This window comes from Bacillus rossius, chromosome 6, assembly GCF_032445375.1.
Source record: "Bacillus rossius redtenbacheri isolate Brsri chromosome 6, Brsri_v3, whole genome shotgun sequence".
NCBI classification, from domain to species: Eukaryota; Metazoa; Arthropoda; class Insecta; order Phasmatodea; family Bacillidae; genus Bacillus; species Bacillus rossius.
In genome coordinates, this window is record NC_086334.1 from 35238000 (window position 1) to 35259685 (window position 21686).

The 21686-nt window shown below is 37.6% G+C and overlaps 2 protein-coding genes across 3 annotated transcripts in view; one reads left to right on the forward strand and one right to left on the reverse strand.

The window, feature by feature from the left end:
• Window positions 1-21686, reverse strand: part of LOC134533025 (matrix metalloproteinase-2) — a 460455-nt gene that overhangs the window by 187119 nt on the left and 251650 nt on the right. For both annotated transcript variants that reach the window (XM_063370165.1, XM_063370166.1), the window contains exon 2: window positions 12741-12842. In XM_063370165.1, the coding sequence (XP_063226235.1) occupies window positions 12741-12842 (102 nt within the window). The remainder of the gene's footprint in view (window positions 1-12740; window positions 12843-21686) is intronic.
• The window catches only part of LOC134533026 (serine/threonine-protein kinase S6KL), a 470077-nt gene that overhangs the window by 32839 nt on the left and 415552 nt on the right, over window positions 1-21686 (forward strand). The window lies entirely within an intron of this gene.

Below are 21686 nucleotides of genomic sequence, written 5' to 3' on the forward strand. Positions count from 1 at the left end.
ATCGACACACACAGTCCTCCACAGCAGTGCAGAGAAACATCTTCAAGAAAACACGGCTCGCCACGCTCTGTAATCCGGCATCATTCGAACCCCTCGAGTTTTTTTTGACGTGACAACGTCTAATAAATCGATGAACGCCGGCTGCACGCACGTAAAAGTGTCCCGTTACGCACATTGTCCCTTTACGCTGTGTCCCGTTACGCTCATTGTACGCTTACGCCGCACCGACAGAAGTGAAAACTTAAAAATTTGTTTATAAATGTGTAATATGAAATAATTTATACGTCAAATGTACGTAAGAAAATGAATCTGATTACTAGTATAATTTCAAGTATTTATTCTTTTATTATTAAAAAAAGTATCATCTGTCGGCGAGTGCCGTGATAACAGTCTATTTATATGAAAACTTGTTCATAATTATATTTAAACTTTATAGCTAAACGCCAGTTTTTAAAATTAATTACAAGTCATCTACACGTGAACTGTTTCGTCGACTGTTTATAAAGTGAAGTGAAAAGTAAATGTGGTTTTCATTGCTTATTAGTATTACAACAACAATTTCAGCAATAAAGGTTAATTATTCTTGCATTATAAAAATCTGATTACTAGTATAATTTCAAGTATTTATTCTTTTATTATTAAAATTAAAATGATTCAATTTTATTCATAAAAGTATGCAATCATTTCATCAATGTTTTGTTATGACGTCACGTTAAACTATCGTCCGTAATCCGACTTTACAGACAACCAATTTTTTTTACGTGTAAACATCTCAGCTCTCGGTATACGGCATCTGGCAGGAGTGATTTCACGAAAATGGAAACGGAAGTCGATGAACGGATGGCGGACCCACGTGTGACATCATAAACCCGTGTATAGCCACTCTCGTAAACCTTAGGGGACAAAGCCAAACGTAGTGAAGTGCCAAATAAAACTTTTTTTTGTGGTAGTGAAACTACCCTGGAATATATTTGGTCATCTAAAATAGTCATAGTAAAAAGTAATCACAAGTTTAAAAAACCAAATAAAACTGGCATTGCGATGATGATAATACGTATTCTCTTTCCAAATTTCCAAGAGGCTTAGAACACGCGCGCTTGGTAATCTCAAGGGGCATGGCTTGTCTAGTCACTGGAATTGTTTTACTTTTTTTAAAAACATTTTAATAATATAATAATGTCGAATCACCTCAGTTTGTTCGTAGGAAGTATTTCCAGACTGATTTCAGCCGTTTGAGCAAAAACAAACGCACAAACATATACTTAGTGTTAGAACAAATGAATTTAAAAGTTTTGGTTAAATGATCCCAAACCAACCCGGTTTTTCAAGGTAGCCCGCATATAGTTTATGTTTGCACTGCCACTGGTCGCTATAATACAATAACTTGTTGGATGGCGTCGCAATCTATTCAGAGAAACCAGGAACAAATTCTATCGGTTAAACGGCCACCATGTTTAGAGCCATCATTGCGTTGTTCAGACAGGCCACGCTTGTTATTTTCAAGGTGAGCTTGAAAATTAAATATAACTAGTTAAACGTAAGACATTTTTAAGGTTGTATACTTATATTCTGACAGATCGTTTAATGGGTGTTTTGTATATATAAACATATAAGATATATAAAATTACTTTTTCTCTCTACGATGACAAAATACTGTTGAAAACTTTCTCGTGTCATAGGTTCCTAAGATGGCCATAGTGGGCTAACTTGAGAAACTTGTTGGAATTTTGTTGAATTATTATAATAATATTTTTGCAGAGCTGTACAGATTAAATTTTAATTATTTATACATTTTAAAGTACATTAATGTTAATAATTAATTATTTCAAGTATGAGTTACAACTTTTTTTTTAAATTTTCAACTGTTTTAGCAAACGAAAGAAACTAGATGAGTAGGTAATTACTAATCCGACATGGCCGTGGTCACGAAGGTGCCGGATTAAAGACATTTCCAACGTGTACTTGTAAGCGTCAAGCCGTTTATCGCAGAGAAACTGGCAAATATGTCAGGTTTTTTTATGGCTCTGGCGGTATTACTCTTATTACCTCGTAAATGCATTTTCATTTAGTTCTGAACAAGAGATGCTTATTTTCAAGAAACTAAGATAGTTAGCCTGTAATTCAGTATTAAACGATTTATTTTCACTAGTATGGCAAGTTCTATTAAAGTTTCCGTTGATTTTTGTAGAGTTTTAACGATGAATCAGCTGAATGAAAAAACGATTTATCTAAATGACTATGTGACTTTAATTCTTTATTTATATGTAAAATTATGTCACAAATATTGATATTATATGCATATTATTTTTAAAAAGTATTTATTTTTATGTGCAAATAAATGTTATTTAATTCATGAAATCAAGCTGGAGTATTTGATGTAAAAACCATATTTCATAACAGCACGAATGTTCTAAAAATAATGCTGATCAAACAAAATAAACGCTGGCAGACAAAAAATTTTACTTTGCATATTAACACTTATAAATTTTTTACGAAACTATACCGGAAAAAGTATATAGACAAAAATATTTGCGCTAACGCAAGGTAAGCCTAGCACTTTAAATTATTGGTTAACATTAAAGTATTCTTGGAGATGCAAAAATATTTTCAAATACATAGCACAACGTTTTTTCAACCACTCACGTTAATTTAGTTTCAATCACGTGATTAAGTGGTTTTCGATTACACTTCAATTTCTGTTTACTGTTAGTTGCGTGTGCCTATGAATGAATAGAGGGGCTGAGATGTGTGCAGATGGAGACTATTATTGCCAGTGAGTAGTTCACGGGCAGGTTGGTGGCTCAAACTGCATGCTGATTGGCTAATCACGTGTTGTAAAGGGAGGTGTTAGGTGTTGCTAGCTTTTCAACCCAGGAAAACAGAAAACCGGCCGCGCACACGCCTGGCTTGTGCGGCAGCCCGGTGAACCACTCAAGTAATGCAAGTTGCATCGTGAGGATTTCAGGGGCCAACCCACTCCCGTCGTTTGGACTCAGCGTATTCAACACGACGAATAAATTGCCACCCTCAAATACTCGGTGGCGGTGCACACTAAGGTATCGCACTAACAAGGCCTAGCATTGGTAGAAGGTTCGATTCCTTAACCCTTAGAGGGGCTGCGTCAATTTAAAGGGGCTGAGTCGCTGGTCAAGCGTTTCAGAGGGACTATTGAAGATCCTGTTTAAGAACATAATCAGCTGCCCTAAAACACTTTACTTTTCAGATTATAACGAAATGATTTTGAAACTAACTGTCAAAACATCGCGATTATGATTGGTCAACAGTAATGCTCCTGTTATGACCATCGATTCTTCTTTAAAGTCAATTACATCTTGGAATACAAAAAAAAAAAAATGTTTTAAAGAAATAATCTGCAGTATTTTCAAACAAATCTGAAAAATTATGTGTTTTGTTAATTACAATAGAACTTAACAAATATTTAATTAATTTAAATTTAGTAGATCGGTAATTTTTTTAACATATGACGCTGAATAATTCTTTTAAAATACATATATTTAATTTCAGACGTAGAATCATTTTAGTAAATTGCGATTAAAATTTTATTTTATTTTGTGATAAGGGAATGTACCATGGATTAGGGTCTCGGCACACATAACTCTAGAAACCATTCCAGCGTTTTCTTGGAGGAGAACAACAAAAAATATTAATCAGGAAACCCGGACTGATAGTCTAGATAAGGGGTCGTTATAAACGGTAACTGGAAGGGAAAAACTGCAAAAACGTTGAGAAATCCACCGTCTAACGGTAACGTGAGCTTCTGCTTTCCCATTTCCGACAATTCGGGTTTCAACCACAATTGGAATCGAACCCTCCGAAGCCCTCCGAATCGCCCCGAAGGGAGACGAATTATCTGACAACTTTTTTTTTTTTATGTGTAACATCTTAGTTCTCGGCACGCGGAATTTTCTGAGAGTAACTTCGTGAATGCAACGGAAGTCAAGGAATGTAAATGTGTAACAACCACGGTGCTGCCATCTGTAGCGGTTGACGTGAACCAAAGTTCACAAGGGTAAACTTTATATTATTAATAGTTTAATTAATTTTAAAGCTTAAGCACTGTGGTGTATATTATAATGAAGTTTAACCCCTAAGCAGCGTTAAAAGGAAAAAAAAATATGTGTATAAAAGTTACAAATATCATACTGCCGAAAATAATCAATCAGATTTTACGATAGTGGGTTTGAATTGTATATAACCTACATACTTCTTTTTTCGATTTTGTGAAATCTACCCCAAACATTTTAGTTTGTATTTCCAAGGCTATAAAACGTAAGGTGATTCGTATTGTGTATGAAAGTAAACATACAAAACTACCAACTTCTATTTACAATTTTTCGTAATTTTATCCCAAAAGTTGTGTAGTTGGGTAAGAATTTTAAGTAAGAAAAAATCATGTCACCGAATCTACCTACGTAGGAAGTAAGACTCTGTTCATGTATAACAAACATAAAAAATGCTTGGTTTACTTATAGTATGTTTTCCAATTTTTTAAATTCCATTTTCTAATTTGTAGTTTCTAAGTAAATCCAAACACTAAACTGAATACTTGAAAATTCGAAAATGATTAACTTGGCTTTATCAATTTAAATTGAAAATAAATTAAATTTTATATACTTGAAATTTTTCCCAAGACTTTACACTCTTGAGTTGGCAAATAAGCAATCACTACAATGGGAAGTATTAATTTTAATATATTTTTTTTACGTTTTAAATAAAAATATATTTTTATTTTAATACCCGGTGGAGAAAAATGGTGAGTAGTGAATGCATGTTAGTTATGTTTATTAAGCCTTGATATTCATCCGAATCCAACAATACAGATGTTAAGAAATTATATTTTTGTTATGTACATTAATACTTAATGCACGAGTGTTTCCCGATTCCTACAAATTGTATTCATAATTTGGAGAAAACAGTGTATATTTCATCAAGGTTGTGCGTGCAACCAAACCCACTGAAACAGGAGACAAGAAAGAAAGTAGGCAGTATGTATTAAACAGCGCGTGTTTTATCATTTGTAAAAATTCGCTCCCTGGTGAAGTTAAAATGAGGTACGTGAGATTTTACCAATTTTAAATCAAGATATGAAAAAAAACTTGCACATATAATCTTCATGAAAAAAATATTTACACTTAAAAAAATTTAACACTGGATAATTCTTCGGTGAATGAAACCGCATACAGACCTAAAATTGCGTCCATTGCTTTACTAAAGTGTGTTTGAAAATTCTGACAAACTTATTTCTACGTTTCAAGATAACTATTGTCGTGAAATTTGCGCGAGCAAAGCCGCGGGTGGTTAACTAGAAAATAAATCTTTAGATAGAATAGTTAAACAAATTATAATAGTGTGTGAAATTTCTTCCAATTTTCACTGAATCCAACCTTGGAAGGAGATGTGATAAATAAGTATGCGATCGTAAGAAACGACCCCGAGGAATCGTTATAGATACGTGAGCAGGGATGTTCGCGTGCACGACGATTAATGGCGTGGGCGGGTAAGTAGAAATAAAAGGCCGGTTCCAGAACAGTTTTTTTTTTTTTTTTTGGTGACGGTCTTTAACACCTTATCAACAGACATTGCAGGGAAATTAACTATTGGTACTAGTTGATTACTACAAACGGTCGCTGAACAGGTGTTCGTGGTTGTTAACGAGATGAACTTCGCTGCTGCGCTGGAATCGGCCTTTTCCATCTACTAGGGAGATTGCTCCAGGGCCGACACGGTCGTTGAGCGGCGCCACCTGTCGAGCGCACGCACGCACGCACGCACGCCGCTGCAGCGACACCGACCCCCCCATTTCACTCGCGCCGAACGTCCCTTGCCAACCCGTGGACGTCGACCGCAAGCCTGGAGGAGGATGGTGGTTGGGGGGGAGGAGTTTCCGGCGGATGCGCGCCGGGCGCAGAGGTCTGGCGGGCGCTTCCCTCGTTCGCAACCAACCACCCCCCCTCCCCCGCCCCGAGCAGTAATTTGGGGCGATGAAGGTAGGAGAGATGGGATGGTGGGGGGGGGGGAGGTGTTGCGTTTTCAATTAGCGCGCCGCTTCGCAGCTCGACCGCACGCCGCGCGCGCGCGGGTGGCTTGCGGGCAGTCGACGTCGGAGACCGCAGCCTCGCTGACAGAGGCCGTCGCCGAGCGCGTCAGCGAGCGAAGAGACGCTTTGTGCGGGATGCGGCGGGCTGCGCGAGTCCCCGCGATGTTCCCCGGTCCGTACAAATACGATTAACGTCCGATATTGAAGAGATCCCGCATAAGGTGATTCACAGATTTAACAAAGTGTCTAATGAAAGTAATATTAAGAGCTGTAGTCATTCCCCTATATATATATATATATATATATATATATATATATATATATATATATATATATATACCAAATGCCGAAGACTTCGCAGGGGAATCTGTTTATAAAAACCACTCGGTATAAACTTCGGACATTCCTTTTAAATATATAATAAGAGCTGGAGTGCCCGTGCTTCGCTAAGGCAGTCTACAGGCAGAAAGCTCTCGCACAGTTCATCATACACGCCTCTCCTCGTGTGCCGCACATCGGATGGGGGAAAAAAAAATCAAACGATACAATGCCCGTCACTGTGGGGACGCAGAAGGCATCAAAAATTTAATACCCGTTGCCGTGTCAACGAAGAAAGCATCAACAATGCAATAGTTGCGAGACAATCAAAAAAACTTAACAAACACAGTAACAAAAAATTTAAAAAAAATCCAAATTAAGTATAAGTATTAACTAATCGAAAATTTTAACCCGAACTGCAAGCAACCGATGAAACGGTCGTTGCCATGGAGGTGCAAAAGGTATAAACAAATGCGAAAACTTGTTACCGTGGAAACAACGCTCCAGATCTATCCCACAGGAACCGTTAATTTTTTTTTCCGGGATAAAAAGTAGCCTATGTCACTCTCCGACCCATAAACTACCTCGATGCAAAAAAAAATAATGTCGATCCGTTGCTCCGTTGCTGCGCGAAAGAAGGACAAACCAACAAACACACACTTTCGCGTTCATAATATTATTATTGGCTTTAACAAAGCCCATTTTTTTTAAAAAAACTGAACATCAAATTTTGTGCCCAGAAAAAAAAAATAGCCGTTAATCTTCTTAAAAAATTAATTTAAAAAGTAAATAATAGTTCACGTTTGGCTTGGTGAGTTTCGGTTCGCGCCATCTGCCACACAGATGGCAGGACCTTGGTCACGCATTTCCGTTCCGTGCGACTTTTCGTTCCTTTCGCGTAAATCACTCCCGCCAAATGCCGTGCACCGAGAGCTGAGATGTTACACACCAAAAAATGGTTGTCTGTAAAGTCGGTTTACGGACGATAGTTTAACGTGACGTATAACAAAACATTGATGAAATGATTGCATACTTTTATGAATAAAATTGAATCATTTTTACTGAATTAATACTATTTTGTATGGATACAAAGAAGGAGTGAGATTAAATCTACAATTTAATTGATAAATTTACTTTTATTTACACTCATTAAATCAAATATGTTTATTACTTTAACGAAGAGATTATTTTAACTATAACTTTGATACATGTTTGCTATTTAACTTCTTCCAATCTGTGTTATTCTGTTAAGGATAGGACGATGATAGGAAAAGTAGGAAACGAATGGGAGTGTTTCAAGTTTAATGTGCCTCGAAAAAGTCAAATCGATGGTTGTTCCAATCGAGTGGAAGAGAGATGGATGATGGCGCAAGCGTACAATAAGCGTAACGGAACACAGCGTAACGGGACAACGTGCGTGACGGGACACTTTTTTCGTGCGTGCAGCCGGCGTTCATCGATTTATTAGACGTTTTCACGTCAAAAATCAAGGAGCCGCAAGGAGGCTGTTCTGGAAGGAGTCGATCAGCTCCGAGCAGGCCGGAGGAGATACCGCCTCGCACAGACTCGCGGAACACAGCTCGGCGGTGGGGGGTGGGGGGCGAGGGACTGGTAGTCACCCAATCAGCGCTCGGCCGAGGGTGATGCATGGCCATCTGGTCGCCGGTCGCTCCGAGGCCGAGAGAGACGGTAATGAACAATTACAGCAGCTCATCGCCCGCGGCGGCTCCGGGGGTCGACGGCCGACCCTCCCAGGTACACGTCGACGCCACGTCCAACTTCACGGTCCTGGACCTTCTCCTGAATGTCCTTTGTGACGTGGAAGATTTCGCGGACATACGCCACTGCTTGTTCGCACCCCTTTACAGAAAAAAAACCCTCAAGGATGGACGACGAAGATGAATACATAAACAAGCACACGAGAGGCATCTATCAAAGTCTATCATTCCAAACAAAACAAAGAAAACAATTGAAAGTAAACTGTGAGAAAAATTTATCTTTTTTAATATTCCCTCTCTTCCCCTTACTTTTTCTCGTACGCTTCTGATACTCCACGGAATACGGCCAGTATAATCTGACGTAAAAATATCACGTGCTTGGACAACACAGTGAATTAACGTGGAAGGAATGTAGCCGATTAAAAAAAAAACTACGATACGGCTTTCTATGACAAAACAAGTTGCTACGCTTCGGGTACTGGAGGTATGAGTATTAATGTTTATACGTTGCAGAGAAAGACAGAATACGACACAATTTTTAAAGTTTTTTTCTGGGGGGGACTCAGATATACTAAGTTGAAAACAGGTGCTAATAGAAAATGCATAAAAATATGTCCTGCCCAGAGTTGGAATTGAACTGTGGAACATATGGAAATGGCGCTAATGTGTTCACGTCTACTGATGACCTTATACTTGCGTAACTTTAGGAACAACGTATAGCAATGTATAACAGGAATAAATGGTGAAATAACTTATGGACAATGATTTCAGAGAGTGTGATGGTAGGGACAGTGTCAATGCTAGAATAACTACTAGCACCACACGTATATGAATGCTATGAATAAAATTTGCTATGTACCACTAAGTGTCTTATTAGTGAGGGCAAGTTTTTATCGTCATTTAAGTACGGTTTTGTTTAGGTTTTTTCCAGTGAAGGTAATTTCACCAATACATCTTTCATAACATCTTGTTAATAACTTTTTTCTTCTTTTTTTTTATAAAGCTTGTGTTCTTTTATGCGTGGCATATAACACAGTCACGTCTAAGGCCATTTTCTGCAGAGAAATGGCAGAAAATAAAACAGAAGCTTACATTAAAAGAAAGCCATATAATTTTTTTTGTATAATAACGTCTGATCACTCGCTGTTGAACTCGAGGCAAGTTACTAACTAGCCTTCAGTGGCTCGGTCGGAACACCATGACAGAAGCCAGCGACACGTAAATATTTGTGGCAAGATATGCAACGTGAGGAAGGGGCTATCACGTGTTCGTATCTCTTCCAACTTCATTCCGTCGCTGTTCTGAATCGCGCAACCGCGCTATTATGCAATTGTGTTATAGTGCATACCTGCCATCGATCGCCCCGGTCTTCAGCCCCGTAACCACTCTCCATTTCCAAGTGATCGACTCATGATCATTGCATTTAAAGTACAGTACAGTTAAAGATCAACCTGAAAGTTATGTTTCTAACAGCGTTGTAATTCGGAAAATGTGCGTAGTGTGAAACTGAAAACCTAATTTATCTGTGTCACTGTATAAACTACGTCTCTGCAAATTAAATTTTTGTTAGAATTTTATGTTGGTAGTAAAAGTAAGCTTGGACAGTCATTTATGAAGTCAATAACCATTTTAATGGCGTGGTTATGATGTTAGCTTCCTTTGTTTTTCAATTTTTTTTCAAAGTGCGGTAATATTAAATTTTTGATTTATAAATATATATTTTTATAACGTAAACCTGGACTCTGCTCATTTTTAACTACTAAATAACACTGAGTCAGCAGCTAATTTGTTCGAAACCACTATTAGAATCGTCATTCGTCATCTTCAAAACGAGCACCATCAAATTAGATTCAGCTGCAAAAATATATATTTTTCTCTCTGTCTCTAGGGCTTAGGCTATTACAGACGAATGCAGAACTGTAACTTCGCGATGTGACAGTCTTATTTAACTCTTTAAGCTGGTCTCTGCAACCGGGCCGCTCTCTCTTGTCCTCATGCATGCGTTAGTTTATCAACCTCGGTTCAAGACCGCAACGTTTTGCAACCTGGTTTTGCGATGTCGCTAAAGTTTCTTAACTGAATCCCTTTCCGTCCAGGGTACGGACTATAACACTCTTCATCTTAATCAACATTACATTAAATGACTTTTAACGTGGATTTGTGCTGCAACCTACTGTAAACTGTAAAAGAAATTTCCCAACGGGAATGAATCATTTTTACAGTATCACTTGCTTACTTCCAAGAAAAAGCAATCATCATAGTCTTACATATAACTGAAATCTATGTCAAACCAGGATCGTAATTTTAATCTTTAAGACAGTTGGTGGCACTGACTCACCTACACGCACGAGAGCATAATTTATTGTGTCAAAGAGTCGTCAACGCGGACAGAACTTAACTCGATCGAATCGCACGTTCGTTGTTCGAAAATTTTATTGTGCGAGGGGAAGTGTAACGCATGTCCCCGCATCGACTGGGCATTGCGAGCGAGTCATGCCCCGCGGCGGGGCATGCGCCAGCCAGTCCCCGTGTGGCCGCCACCAGCGACTGCCGAAGCCTGCTAATGGCAAGCGGTCGGTAAAAGCCCGTCCACTCCTCCCCCCTACCAAGCCCCCCCCCCCTGGGGCTCTTAACCGGGCGGGCGGGGAGAATCACATGCGTCAATACGACCGCATTAATTACCCCCGGGCCCCCGTGGAAACGGCCGAAATAATAATGCTGTTTTACGCCGGAATTTGCTCTTTACCCACTGTTGTGTTATGATTTTTTTTACAAACGCAAAAAAGTGCATTGAAATTAAAATACATGCATGATGAGGGAAGCCCGTGCGGTACAAAAAAAAACAAAATGAAATGTTAATTGATGTATTCACAGCGTTGCATGTAATCACGTAAAACAAAACCAAAAAAAAAAGTAGTAATGTTTCGGGTAAGTGAGTAAAGCAAAAGGCTTCAACACGTTTCTTGTTCCGACGACATTACCGCTCGTATCAGTTTGTTCGCAAAATTAAATTCTGTCCTCAGTAATCAGCCGGGAAAAATTATTTGCTTTAAGACAGAAGTTAACATTTAATTTTTGCCTCGTTGACTGGTAGGAAAGAATACTACAGATACAATACTGGGTTTCAAAACCATATTATTTTTTTAGCGCTATTTTTACACTCTTAAATGCGTTAACATTTATAAATATCATAGAACTTTAATATATCTAACCTCAAAAGTAAGGAAATTTTTATGCTGGAAATGAACTTACCAGTATAGTTTCGCTATTTAGAACAAAAAATGAATACAAGACACTTTAAACTTTTGTTTCAATACATTTTTGTGATCCGTTTAAAAAATTAATTTTTCAAAGATACTTTTCTTTTATTTAACCCACTTCATTGTTTTTGTTTGTTAGTTTTTGAGTGATAGTTTTGGGTACAGTGAAGTGGCGTAATAAAAACAAATTTTCCTTTACATTTGCTTTGACTAGTAGTAAATCCTGAGGTAACATAAAATTTACACAGAAATATTGCAGACACGACAAAAACTGAATATAAAAAGAAGCTAACAGTAGTAGCATACGTACGTAAAACTAAATAATATATATTATATATTTTTTACTTTTTGGGGAAATAATTATTTTTAAATGAAGAGTCGTGCTTATTGTTAATAAGAATTGAAGACCACAGCCACCAAAAACTACGAGAAAACATTCGTCAATCCCGGAACAAATCCTTTTCGTAAATTTATCATGCTCGGCATTATTTTTTTAAAGAATTCTACGTTAAATTAAGTGTCCGATTTTGTTATTATAAGTTCATTGGCAAAACTCCCTAACACCGAGGTTTTATATGTTCGCACATCACTGGCGAGCACAGGAAGACTCGCCTGTAAATATGCCATATTCACAGCACTATGAAACTGAGTAATTTTTATTTTGTCTTTGGACTCAAATGAACATTATGAGAAAAGATTATTTATTTTTATGTGTTTTGTTTTTGCAAAGAAGTGCAATATCTTTGCTGACTTGTAACGAAAGAAGTTAAAAAAAAATTAAAAATGGAATTTTCGGATTGTTAATAGTGAGTTCTGACTAAAATGTTTTGCTGTATGAAATAATTAAAGAATTGTATGCCAAGAAATAGTTTCATCAGGTATGTGGGTACAAATAGGAATAAATTGCAACTAGATACTATCCCAGTGGTAGAGGAATAAAGAATTCATGACTCTAACTGAGTGATAAATTAGCCGGCAAAAACTTTTAAATTTGATATTTTAAGAACTTTTGATTCGTGTTGTGCGCCCAACTATTAAAGGCAACGCTAGATACGAATATTTAAATATTGCTTTAAATTAACTTCTGCAGTGATCATTTTTTTTTAATTTTCAAATCTATGACACTCTAGATTACACTGGCAATATTTATATTTAAAATAAAATATCCATTATACTGTGAGGGTTAGTTTCCCCGCACGCTAATGTTTTTTTTCCCCCTGTTCGAAATACTTGTGATAAGTTCCACCTGCTCATCCGTGGAGGTGCAGGGCGAGCAATCACTTCGAAGGATGAGGACATGAGGTAACGAACGAGTGGATGAGAGAGAGAGGGAGAGAGAGAGAGAGGGAGAGAGAGAGAGAGAGAGAGGGAGAGAGAGGCACCTACTTGGAGATCCTTGATGGCGTTTCGCAGCTGATCCTCCGTCCGCAGATTTCCCGTCTCCAGGTCGGACTGCGGCAGGTAGCCGAAGTTCATCAGGTAGTTTTGCTGAAACAAACAAAACAAAAAAATTTTACTAGACAACACACGCTCATTTTACACTTAGGTATACATTTTAACTCAAATGAACTGCGTTGGAACAACCACATGGTCGCAAAAATATTAAAACAATGATATATCTTATGATATAATAATTACGCATATATATAATATGATATCGGTGTGTATGTATGAATGACGTCGATGAACTCCGACACCTTTTGACAGATCGTCATGAAAGTTGGCACATTGAAGTTTTTTTTTCATGGAGAATGTAACTAGCCTCTAGATGGCGCTGCAGCGCCATTGGAAAACAGAAAAAATCATAGGTCATAGACATACCAACAGTAATTGTGTGTAATTTATCTATGTCCACCACACTGTCATATAGCGCTATCCATTTTTCTTTAACTCGCGGACAATGAATCACCCTGTGTTCAGCCCGGGCAACGTCTGGTACTACAGCTCGTATATTATTTTGTTAGAAAAATATAATAATATATTTTATGATAATATATCTTAAATAATCATATATAGCTATCTCATGATAAAAAGGCCTATTACCTACGCAGCTCAGCTAATTACAGATCTGTGTGAGAAAATATAAATATAATCCGTTGCTTAGAAGCATGATAGGCGGTTCTTAAAAATTACAAAACGTTTAGAAATGCGCTATACACATAATTATTATTTATATATACATATATATATATAACTGGACTATTCTATCTTTAAAGTTTCATTTTTTCTTGTGATCTCGGTTTTAAGAAAGTTATTTTTGTTTCTACGTCTTAAGACGTCATTTATTTAACCACATCTCTGTTTGCCACCAACTTTTTGATCACTTTCGTTGTTTTGTTTTTTTCAATCGTTAACTTCATGGAAGCAACTACAGAAAACAGTTACATAAGGTCGCGTGAAAGATGAGTGTGTGACATGCGTTTGGACATTAACCTGAGCTGTAATAATCAGTTAAACTTCGTTTATCCGGACTAACTGGCACCAAAGGCAATCCAGAAAATCTAAAATCAAGATAATCAGATTATTGTGAGTAATAAGCAAAAAAATCTATAAATGAGTAGACTTACCTTTTGTTATGATAAAAAAATAAGTTTTATAACAAAAATAACAAAACTTAGTTTTTTTCATCATAACAAGTCTGCTTATTTAATGATTTTATTTTGCTTATTACCCATAATACCCGGATTTCCCTGATTTTCGATTGTCTCCATGCCCTATATTGTTTAAAATACATTTAATAAATACATAAAAATAACTTTCAACATAATTTCTAAACAAAGGAATGTTCCACTTGCTTGTGTTTCAAACAAGTATGCCGTTTGAATGAGGCACTGTGACGCAAACGCTGTATAATTAATAGTTCAGCTGGAGCGGTGTCGGGCTGAAGCTCCAAGTACGTCACGATGTCTGTCAGTCAGTGCACTTTCTTAAACACAACAAAAAGCATTTTATTACCATAACTCTGCCATCTACGCAGGAACTGTACTTTGAATCAAACTAAAAAAAATCAATATTTGACGTTCTTGCTAACGTAGTTAAAAAACTTTATGAGAACATTAAACAAAATGTCTACAAATCTGATCCGGATTAGCCGGAGATCCAGATCAACGAGGGTTGGATAAACCACGTTATGATTCTCTGTGGAAAGCCGACAGTAATCTTGGAAATACTTTCACTTTAAGTCTCGGTACATTGTAATGAGATGAAAAATCCTACCTTTACCACGAAAGACTAAAGGACAAATCAATTCACTGAAAATAAATTCGCAAAATAAATGTATAATTTGTTTGTAGTTTTACATTTAATTTCATGTAATTTTAATATCCAAGTGTAGTTTGTGAAATTTCAAATAAATGTTTCTAGGAAACCAAACTGTACTACGCGCCTCGGTAAAATTACACGAATAAAATCTTCAATTTCAATAACTGACGTCTTAAATTGCACTTTTCAATATATGGTCAATGTTAAAATACACAAGAAGATTTAAATAAAATATTGTACTATTTTCAACACTAAACTGTAGTATTTTTAATACACATTTAAGCCATTGTAAAACTTCATAGTATTCACTAGGGTTAATTTACAACGATTTTTTCCTTCAAAAATACAAGCATATGCATATTGACAAAATCATTCTGGTGAAATTATATATTTTTGGTAGTATTACGTTGGAGGAATTTGAGAAATGTATTTAAAAAAATGGCACGAGGATTTTATTGTGAAATTTTTGAAATATATTTTTTAAACGTTTAAAGTAACGTTGTTGTGTTGTGGGTACGAAATAAATAAATGATGAATGCATCTTGAGCCCACCAAATCACGAATCACAAAATGACAAACTGACGAACGAAACTGTCGCTCAGTCTTAAGAAATAGTGGCTTTGAAGATACCTTACTCCAGACCTCTGAATTGCGTTGTTACCAGGAACGCATCCCTGTCTGCGGGCGCAACTTTCTCCTACTCCCACCCCTTCACCACCACCATTCCTCGCACTAATTTACCCGACCGGCTGGGGTGGCTAGTAATTAGCGCACAGGGTCTGGAAACCCCTCAGGGGGTAGTGGCTTGCGGGTGTCAGTTACATCAGTCTCAACATCCTCGCCCCGTGTCTATACCTCCCCTCCCCCCATCAGCTCCTTGAGCCATTTCCCTCCGTGATGCACCGCAACTTGCTCCAACTATATTCTGAAGCCTTGGCGAGGCATCCGCCGTGTAAACCAGACCGCGCGTTCCCGCCAACCAAGGAACAGGATCGTGTAAACCGCGCTCCGGCAACACGCGCTTCGGTGGAAACCTTTCTGATGTGTAGCCACTTAGAGCTCTCGGTACACGGAATTTGTAGGAGTATTTTCGGAAATGGAACGGAAGTCGCATGGAACGGAAATGAATAACCACGGTGCTGCCATCTGTGACTGATGGTGCGAAACAAAGTTCACATGGCCAAAGGAAAACTGTTTGGTGAATTAAAAAAAACATGGGCAGTGTTTTAATAAAACTCTTTGTCGAAAATAAGGTCCAAATCCGGGTGTTTAGTATTTATTTTTCAAGTCTTTTTCGCTTTTATCGGAGACATTTTATTATATGGGTTAAAATTTCTGCCTGCAAATAGAAAGTTAGATAGTCAACTTAGCTGCTCCATTATCATTGAAAAATTTGTGCAATGGGAGTGCATTACTTGATGTAAACTTTTGGACACACTAAGCACTTAGCAATGACGTATGTCCAAAGGTTTACATCAAGTTAGCTGCTCCAGCAAAGAATTCTAGCGGCGAGTGCGGAAGTTACGTGAGCTTGGCGTCAAGAAATGTAGTTGAAAACACAATTTGCGTATACTTATCACTTTCGGCATTATTTTTAAGAATTCTACGTTCGTATCCGATTTTCGTATTGTAAATGTATTTGCACCATTAGAACACATTAATTTGTTCATTTCCGAGGTTGGATGTTACACATCTCTGGCGAGTACTGAAAAACTAGCTCACTGTTTTTTTTTTTTTTTTTTAAAGAAAAGAACAAATCCTAGCATTTGTTTGATGGAAGAATCACAACCGTGCCTACACGCAAAAAGAATTGTGCGCATATCTGTAAAAATTATGGAGCCCAGTTTTTCATACGAATGTTTTTCTTGTGAAAAATTTTTTAACGAAAATGTTACCTGTAATTTCCCACGTTGGCAATGTTTTCTTCCAGCTTGTACAAAAAAAAACCGTGAACCTGAAAAAAAAGCTTGTGAATCGTTCACTATGTGTATTTTAAACGTTAATATATTTTCAGATATTATCTCCTACATAAGGCCTACAATTAGTCCTACTGCAGATTTATTTTTCATTCGATCATGTTTTGTCTGCGGTTTATGGAAGATTTAAAATATTTAGTTTCACGTACTTCGTAATATATCTCATGATAAATAGGCCAACTACGTACGCATTAGAGCTCTGTGTGAGAAAACCGATATATAACGTGTTAATATGGAGCATGATATATGGTCTTAAAATAATAAGGTTATAATAAAATGCGCTATACACATAATATTTTTTATAATACTGGATTGTACTACCTTTTGAATTTCATTGTTACTAATGATTCTGGTGTCGAAATTTCTGATGACCTTGCTAACGACGTTTCTAATGACCTCGCGTTCAACATATTTTGACTTTGTTGTCGACGTTTCTATTGACATAGATTTAACCGTTTGTGCTAACCTCACTTGCCGAAATTTATCAGTAATCTCGGTGTCGAAGTTTCGGTCTATAGGTTTCTAATGACCTCGCTAGCAACTTTTGCAACGATTTCTTTTCAGACGTTTCTAAGAACCTCCATGGCCTTTGTGTCGCTGTCTCTAGTGACCAGCGGTCAATTACCTCGCTGTCGTTTCTAGTCAATTCACTAACAATTCTACAATGACCTTTCCCTCGATGTTCCTGCTGACCTTGGCGTCGACGTTCCTAGCGACTTCGCCGACAAACGTTTCTAAATGATCGACGATGCACCAAGCTAGTATCTTCTTAGTAGCTAACTGAAACTGTGCGTCGTCTGGAAACATTGAGCGGGTGATTTTAACCTGATACGGCGTCAAGACTGCCAACGAGTGTTTCCAGAGATGAAACTTGTCCACCGTTTGATTTTCTTTCTATTGCTATGCAACACCAAGATCTACGGTTCGTCTAAAATTCATATATTTTGGGCAGAAAATTGTTGAGTAAATAAGTGAGGTTTTAAAATTCTTTAAACTGCTCTCATGAAAAAAAATATGGTTTAGTTTCAATTCATTCCATTTCATTTGGTTACATTTCATTTCCATTTGATTCGTTTCGAATTTTTTTCTTTTTGTTTAATTTTTATATCATTTCAAGACGTTCTTTCTATTGCCACGCAAAACCAAGCTCTACGGTTCGTCAATAATTCATACATTTTGATTATAAAATTGTTGAGTAAATAAGTGAGGTTTTAAAAAAAATTAAAAATTTTTAACTGCTATCAGAAAAAAATATGGTTTATGTGTCATAGTGTCTTATGGCCCTGCGTATATATATATATATATACACATACATATATAGTTATGTATATAAAACTCCACGGAGCTCTGATCTCGCCACGTTGTTCTACCTTCCCACGCCCACTGCCACCGACCACAGCTCCCCGAGTCGGCGCCATCAAGATCGCTCGACGCGCGGAACAAGACGTCACGAAACGACGCGACACGTCACGACGCGACACGACGCGACGCGACTGCGACGCGACTGCGACCGGCCGGGCAGCGGCGGCGTATCGCCCCGGACCGATCGCACGCGCGACCACCGCACGGCGGAACACGAGGCCAAGTCCGCCGGACAGTGCCGTCGGCAATCCTCTACGATCCGGCATCCTTCGGTTCGGGCGCATTCTGCAGTCCGGCACCGGTCCGGTACCGGGGAGGATTCCCGTCGTAACATGTCGCGTTTACTGAATGTTACAGCTGTGTACTTACAATGTATAGGTAACCATATATATTTTTGACGTGACAACGTCTAATAAATCGATGAACGCCGGCTGCACGCACGAAAAAGTGTCCCGTTACGCACATTGTTCCATTACGCTGTGTCCCGTTACGCTCATTGTACGCTTGCGCCGCATCTATCTCTCTTCCACTCGATTGGCCTATGCGTCCGAGGAGAAGAAAGACAGCGGCAGCACACAACTTACATCTACACGTGAACTGTTTCGTCGACTGTTTATAAAGTGAAGTGAAAAGTTAATGTGGTTTTCATTGCTTATTACAACAACAATTTCGGCAATAAAGGTTAATTATTTTTGCATTTTAAAAATCTGATTACTAGTATAATTTCAAGTATGTATTCTTTTAATATTAAAATAAAAATGATTGAATTTGATTCATAAAAGTATGCAATAATTTCATCAAAGTTTTGTTATGACGTTGTCACGTTAAACTATAGTCCGTAAACCGACTTTACAGACAACCAATTTTTTTTCAATATCTTTGTACTGCATATATTTTTAAAACTATATTGCATTTCGATATACTGGCCGGATCGCTAATCCAGCAATCCTAGCGGATGTGCCTTCTGATGTAAGCTACTGCAGCATGCGTTTACGATGTACAGGCTGAAGACCACTCTGTCCGGTGCTCGTGAACTCGATGCACGCCGGGGGTAAGTGCTGGCAATGGACACGTGACTCTCACCACACATAATAAAACTCATTAATGACGTTGGGTCACCGCGGATCGTTCAATAAATTGCGGCAGTTCATCGCAGCTTCATCGATAAAACAACACGAGCAGGCGTGCGTGAACAAAACCGTGTAGAATTTATTCGTAATGAATTACATTTTTTTTTCTTCATATTTTCATCACGCCAACTTAAGGATTATCTATGTTACTTTTATTAAGATAGCTAATGCATACAGGTTCGTACTGAGAAAATTGTTTATTTTACAAACGTTGTGAATGTATGACAGCAAAAAAAAAATATACATAAGTATATTAATCTATCTTCTCATTCTTCGAGCTGTTTTTACCTATAGGTACTAATTATTTTGATTCTATTTAATTTAATTTTTAGTTGAAAGTTTTTCGCTTTTTTCTGTACTTTAAAATTTTGAATATTTAAACTTTCAATTTTGTGGGAAGAATAAATTTTATGGATAGAGTGAAATATCGCTAAACAATGCCTCAAAATAAAAAAAATTTAAAAATAAGATTACTCATAGGAGTTAAGAGTTGTCTTGGTTTTGATCAGGTATATCTCGTAGACCATCGTTTTTCAATTCTGAAAGCAATCATATATAGATATATATTTTAATATTGAAGCAGTGCCATTTTCCAAATTCTCTGTAGTGATAATTCAAAGTTAAAACTCGCTTCAATTTAGAAAGAAAAAACTGAATTTTATTTCATTTCGACAAAATCACCTTATTTTCTCACATTTTGTAAGTGCTGTTGGATTCAAGTTGTCTACATAGAAAGAGTGAATAGTATTTTTTATTAGGACAAAAAGTAAGTAAGCGCTAAAGGCGACATCTGGACGTGCATCAAATGTCCAGTAACCTTTATGCACAAGAGAAGTTAGCGAGAGTGCCGTCTTTTATTCATGATACGTCTGCATATAGCGGCGACTCATGAATTTTATTATTGGAAACCGTGAACCAAAATTCAAAGCAGATCTCTTGGTTTTTTTTTTCCTCGTGGGTATAGAGTTGAAAGGTTTTTAAGATACACCAATCTGAAAATCCCATTTTGGCTGTATACTGGTGACGCGTCGGATCACATAACTTTTCAAATCCTTATCTTGAATTTGATTCTTAGGTACATAAACAAACAAACTTTAGTTTAGAAAAATATTCATACTATATTTAATTTACATGTTTAGGATACAAACTTTTTTTTTACCCAAATGTTCACTGAAGCACTAAGAAAACATACCCAGAGCACTGTAAGTGTTGCAAATACTGACTTTTTTTACGGCCTCTGTAGCGATAAATAATACAGTCTTTTTCAACTATACATTTGCTAGTATTTTAATTTTTCAAGTTCTCTTTCTCGAGTATTTTTCTTAGAAATGTTTTTACTCAGATGTCAAATCTTTCAAATACCTACTGTTATTTGAAAGATTTTACTGCCCCGGGCTTTCTCTTCAATCTTCGCACCGTCAGGGTACAACAGCGTCATAATTTCAAAAACTGCGAACCACACATGCGCAAACTGGATGAACGCGGGTATTTTAAAAAAAACTAATTGGTTAATAAGCCATACATTGCATAGTACACGAAGATACCAACCAACTAGAAAAATATATATAACGACACACAAACTGTTTCTCCAAAAACAAAATATTCAAGCGCTCGCATTTGATTGCAATATTGGCCATGTTTATGGTATTCAAATCGATGGTTACCATACGTGAAATGTTTTGAAAAAAAATATAGTTAAAATGGGGGACGCACCACAACGCCGAAATACCACAACACCGAAATGCCAAATTGACCACAACGTCGACAGCTAGAAAACTGCTGTGTACCACAACGCCGAAATACACTAACGCCTAAAAATATCATTGCAGGACTGCCACAAAGGTTAGGTTAGGTTATACTAGGTAAGGTTAGACTAGGTTAGGTTAGACTAGGTTAGGTTAGACTAGGTTAGGTTAGACTAGGCTAGGTTAGGTTAGGCTAAGCTAGGATAGGCTAGGTTAAGTTAGGTTAGGTTATATTACGCTAGGTTAGGTTAGATTAGGTAAGTTTAGGTTTGAATTTGGTATTTCGGCGTTAAGGTACATTTAAGAAACACACACAAATTCATTCAGTTGTTATTTCGGCGTTGTGGTACACAGCAGTTTTCTAGCTGTCGGCGTTGTGGTCAATTTTGACATTCGGCGTTATGGTATTTCGGCGTTGTGGTAACGGCCCGTTAAAATGCAGTCCAAAGCTTCGTTTATTAATTTTCTTGGAGGGGGGTGGGGGAACTAAACTTAAAAACGTTCATTATCTTCCTGTAAAAACCTGCGCGCACCGGGAATCAATCGCCGCCCGCTGGGCCGGAGGATCCACCAATCACGAGCGAGCCAGCAACGGGCACCATTTCCGTGCGTGGCGTGCGTCCAGATGTACAAGGTGACACAGAATAACGGGAAATAAAAAGCAGAATGCATGCCACAACACATAAATTTTATTTACAGTAATTGAACCGTCGCCACTTGCCTTTTAAGGAACAAAAATCTAAATGATAAATTATGACAATGAAAATTACGTCTTGCAGATGGCGTCCTTGTCTACGTATACAGTCTTCTAATCTGTTGTTCTGGTTCCCCACTGATCGCTGCAACATCTCAGCTGGG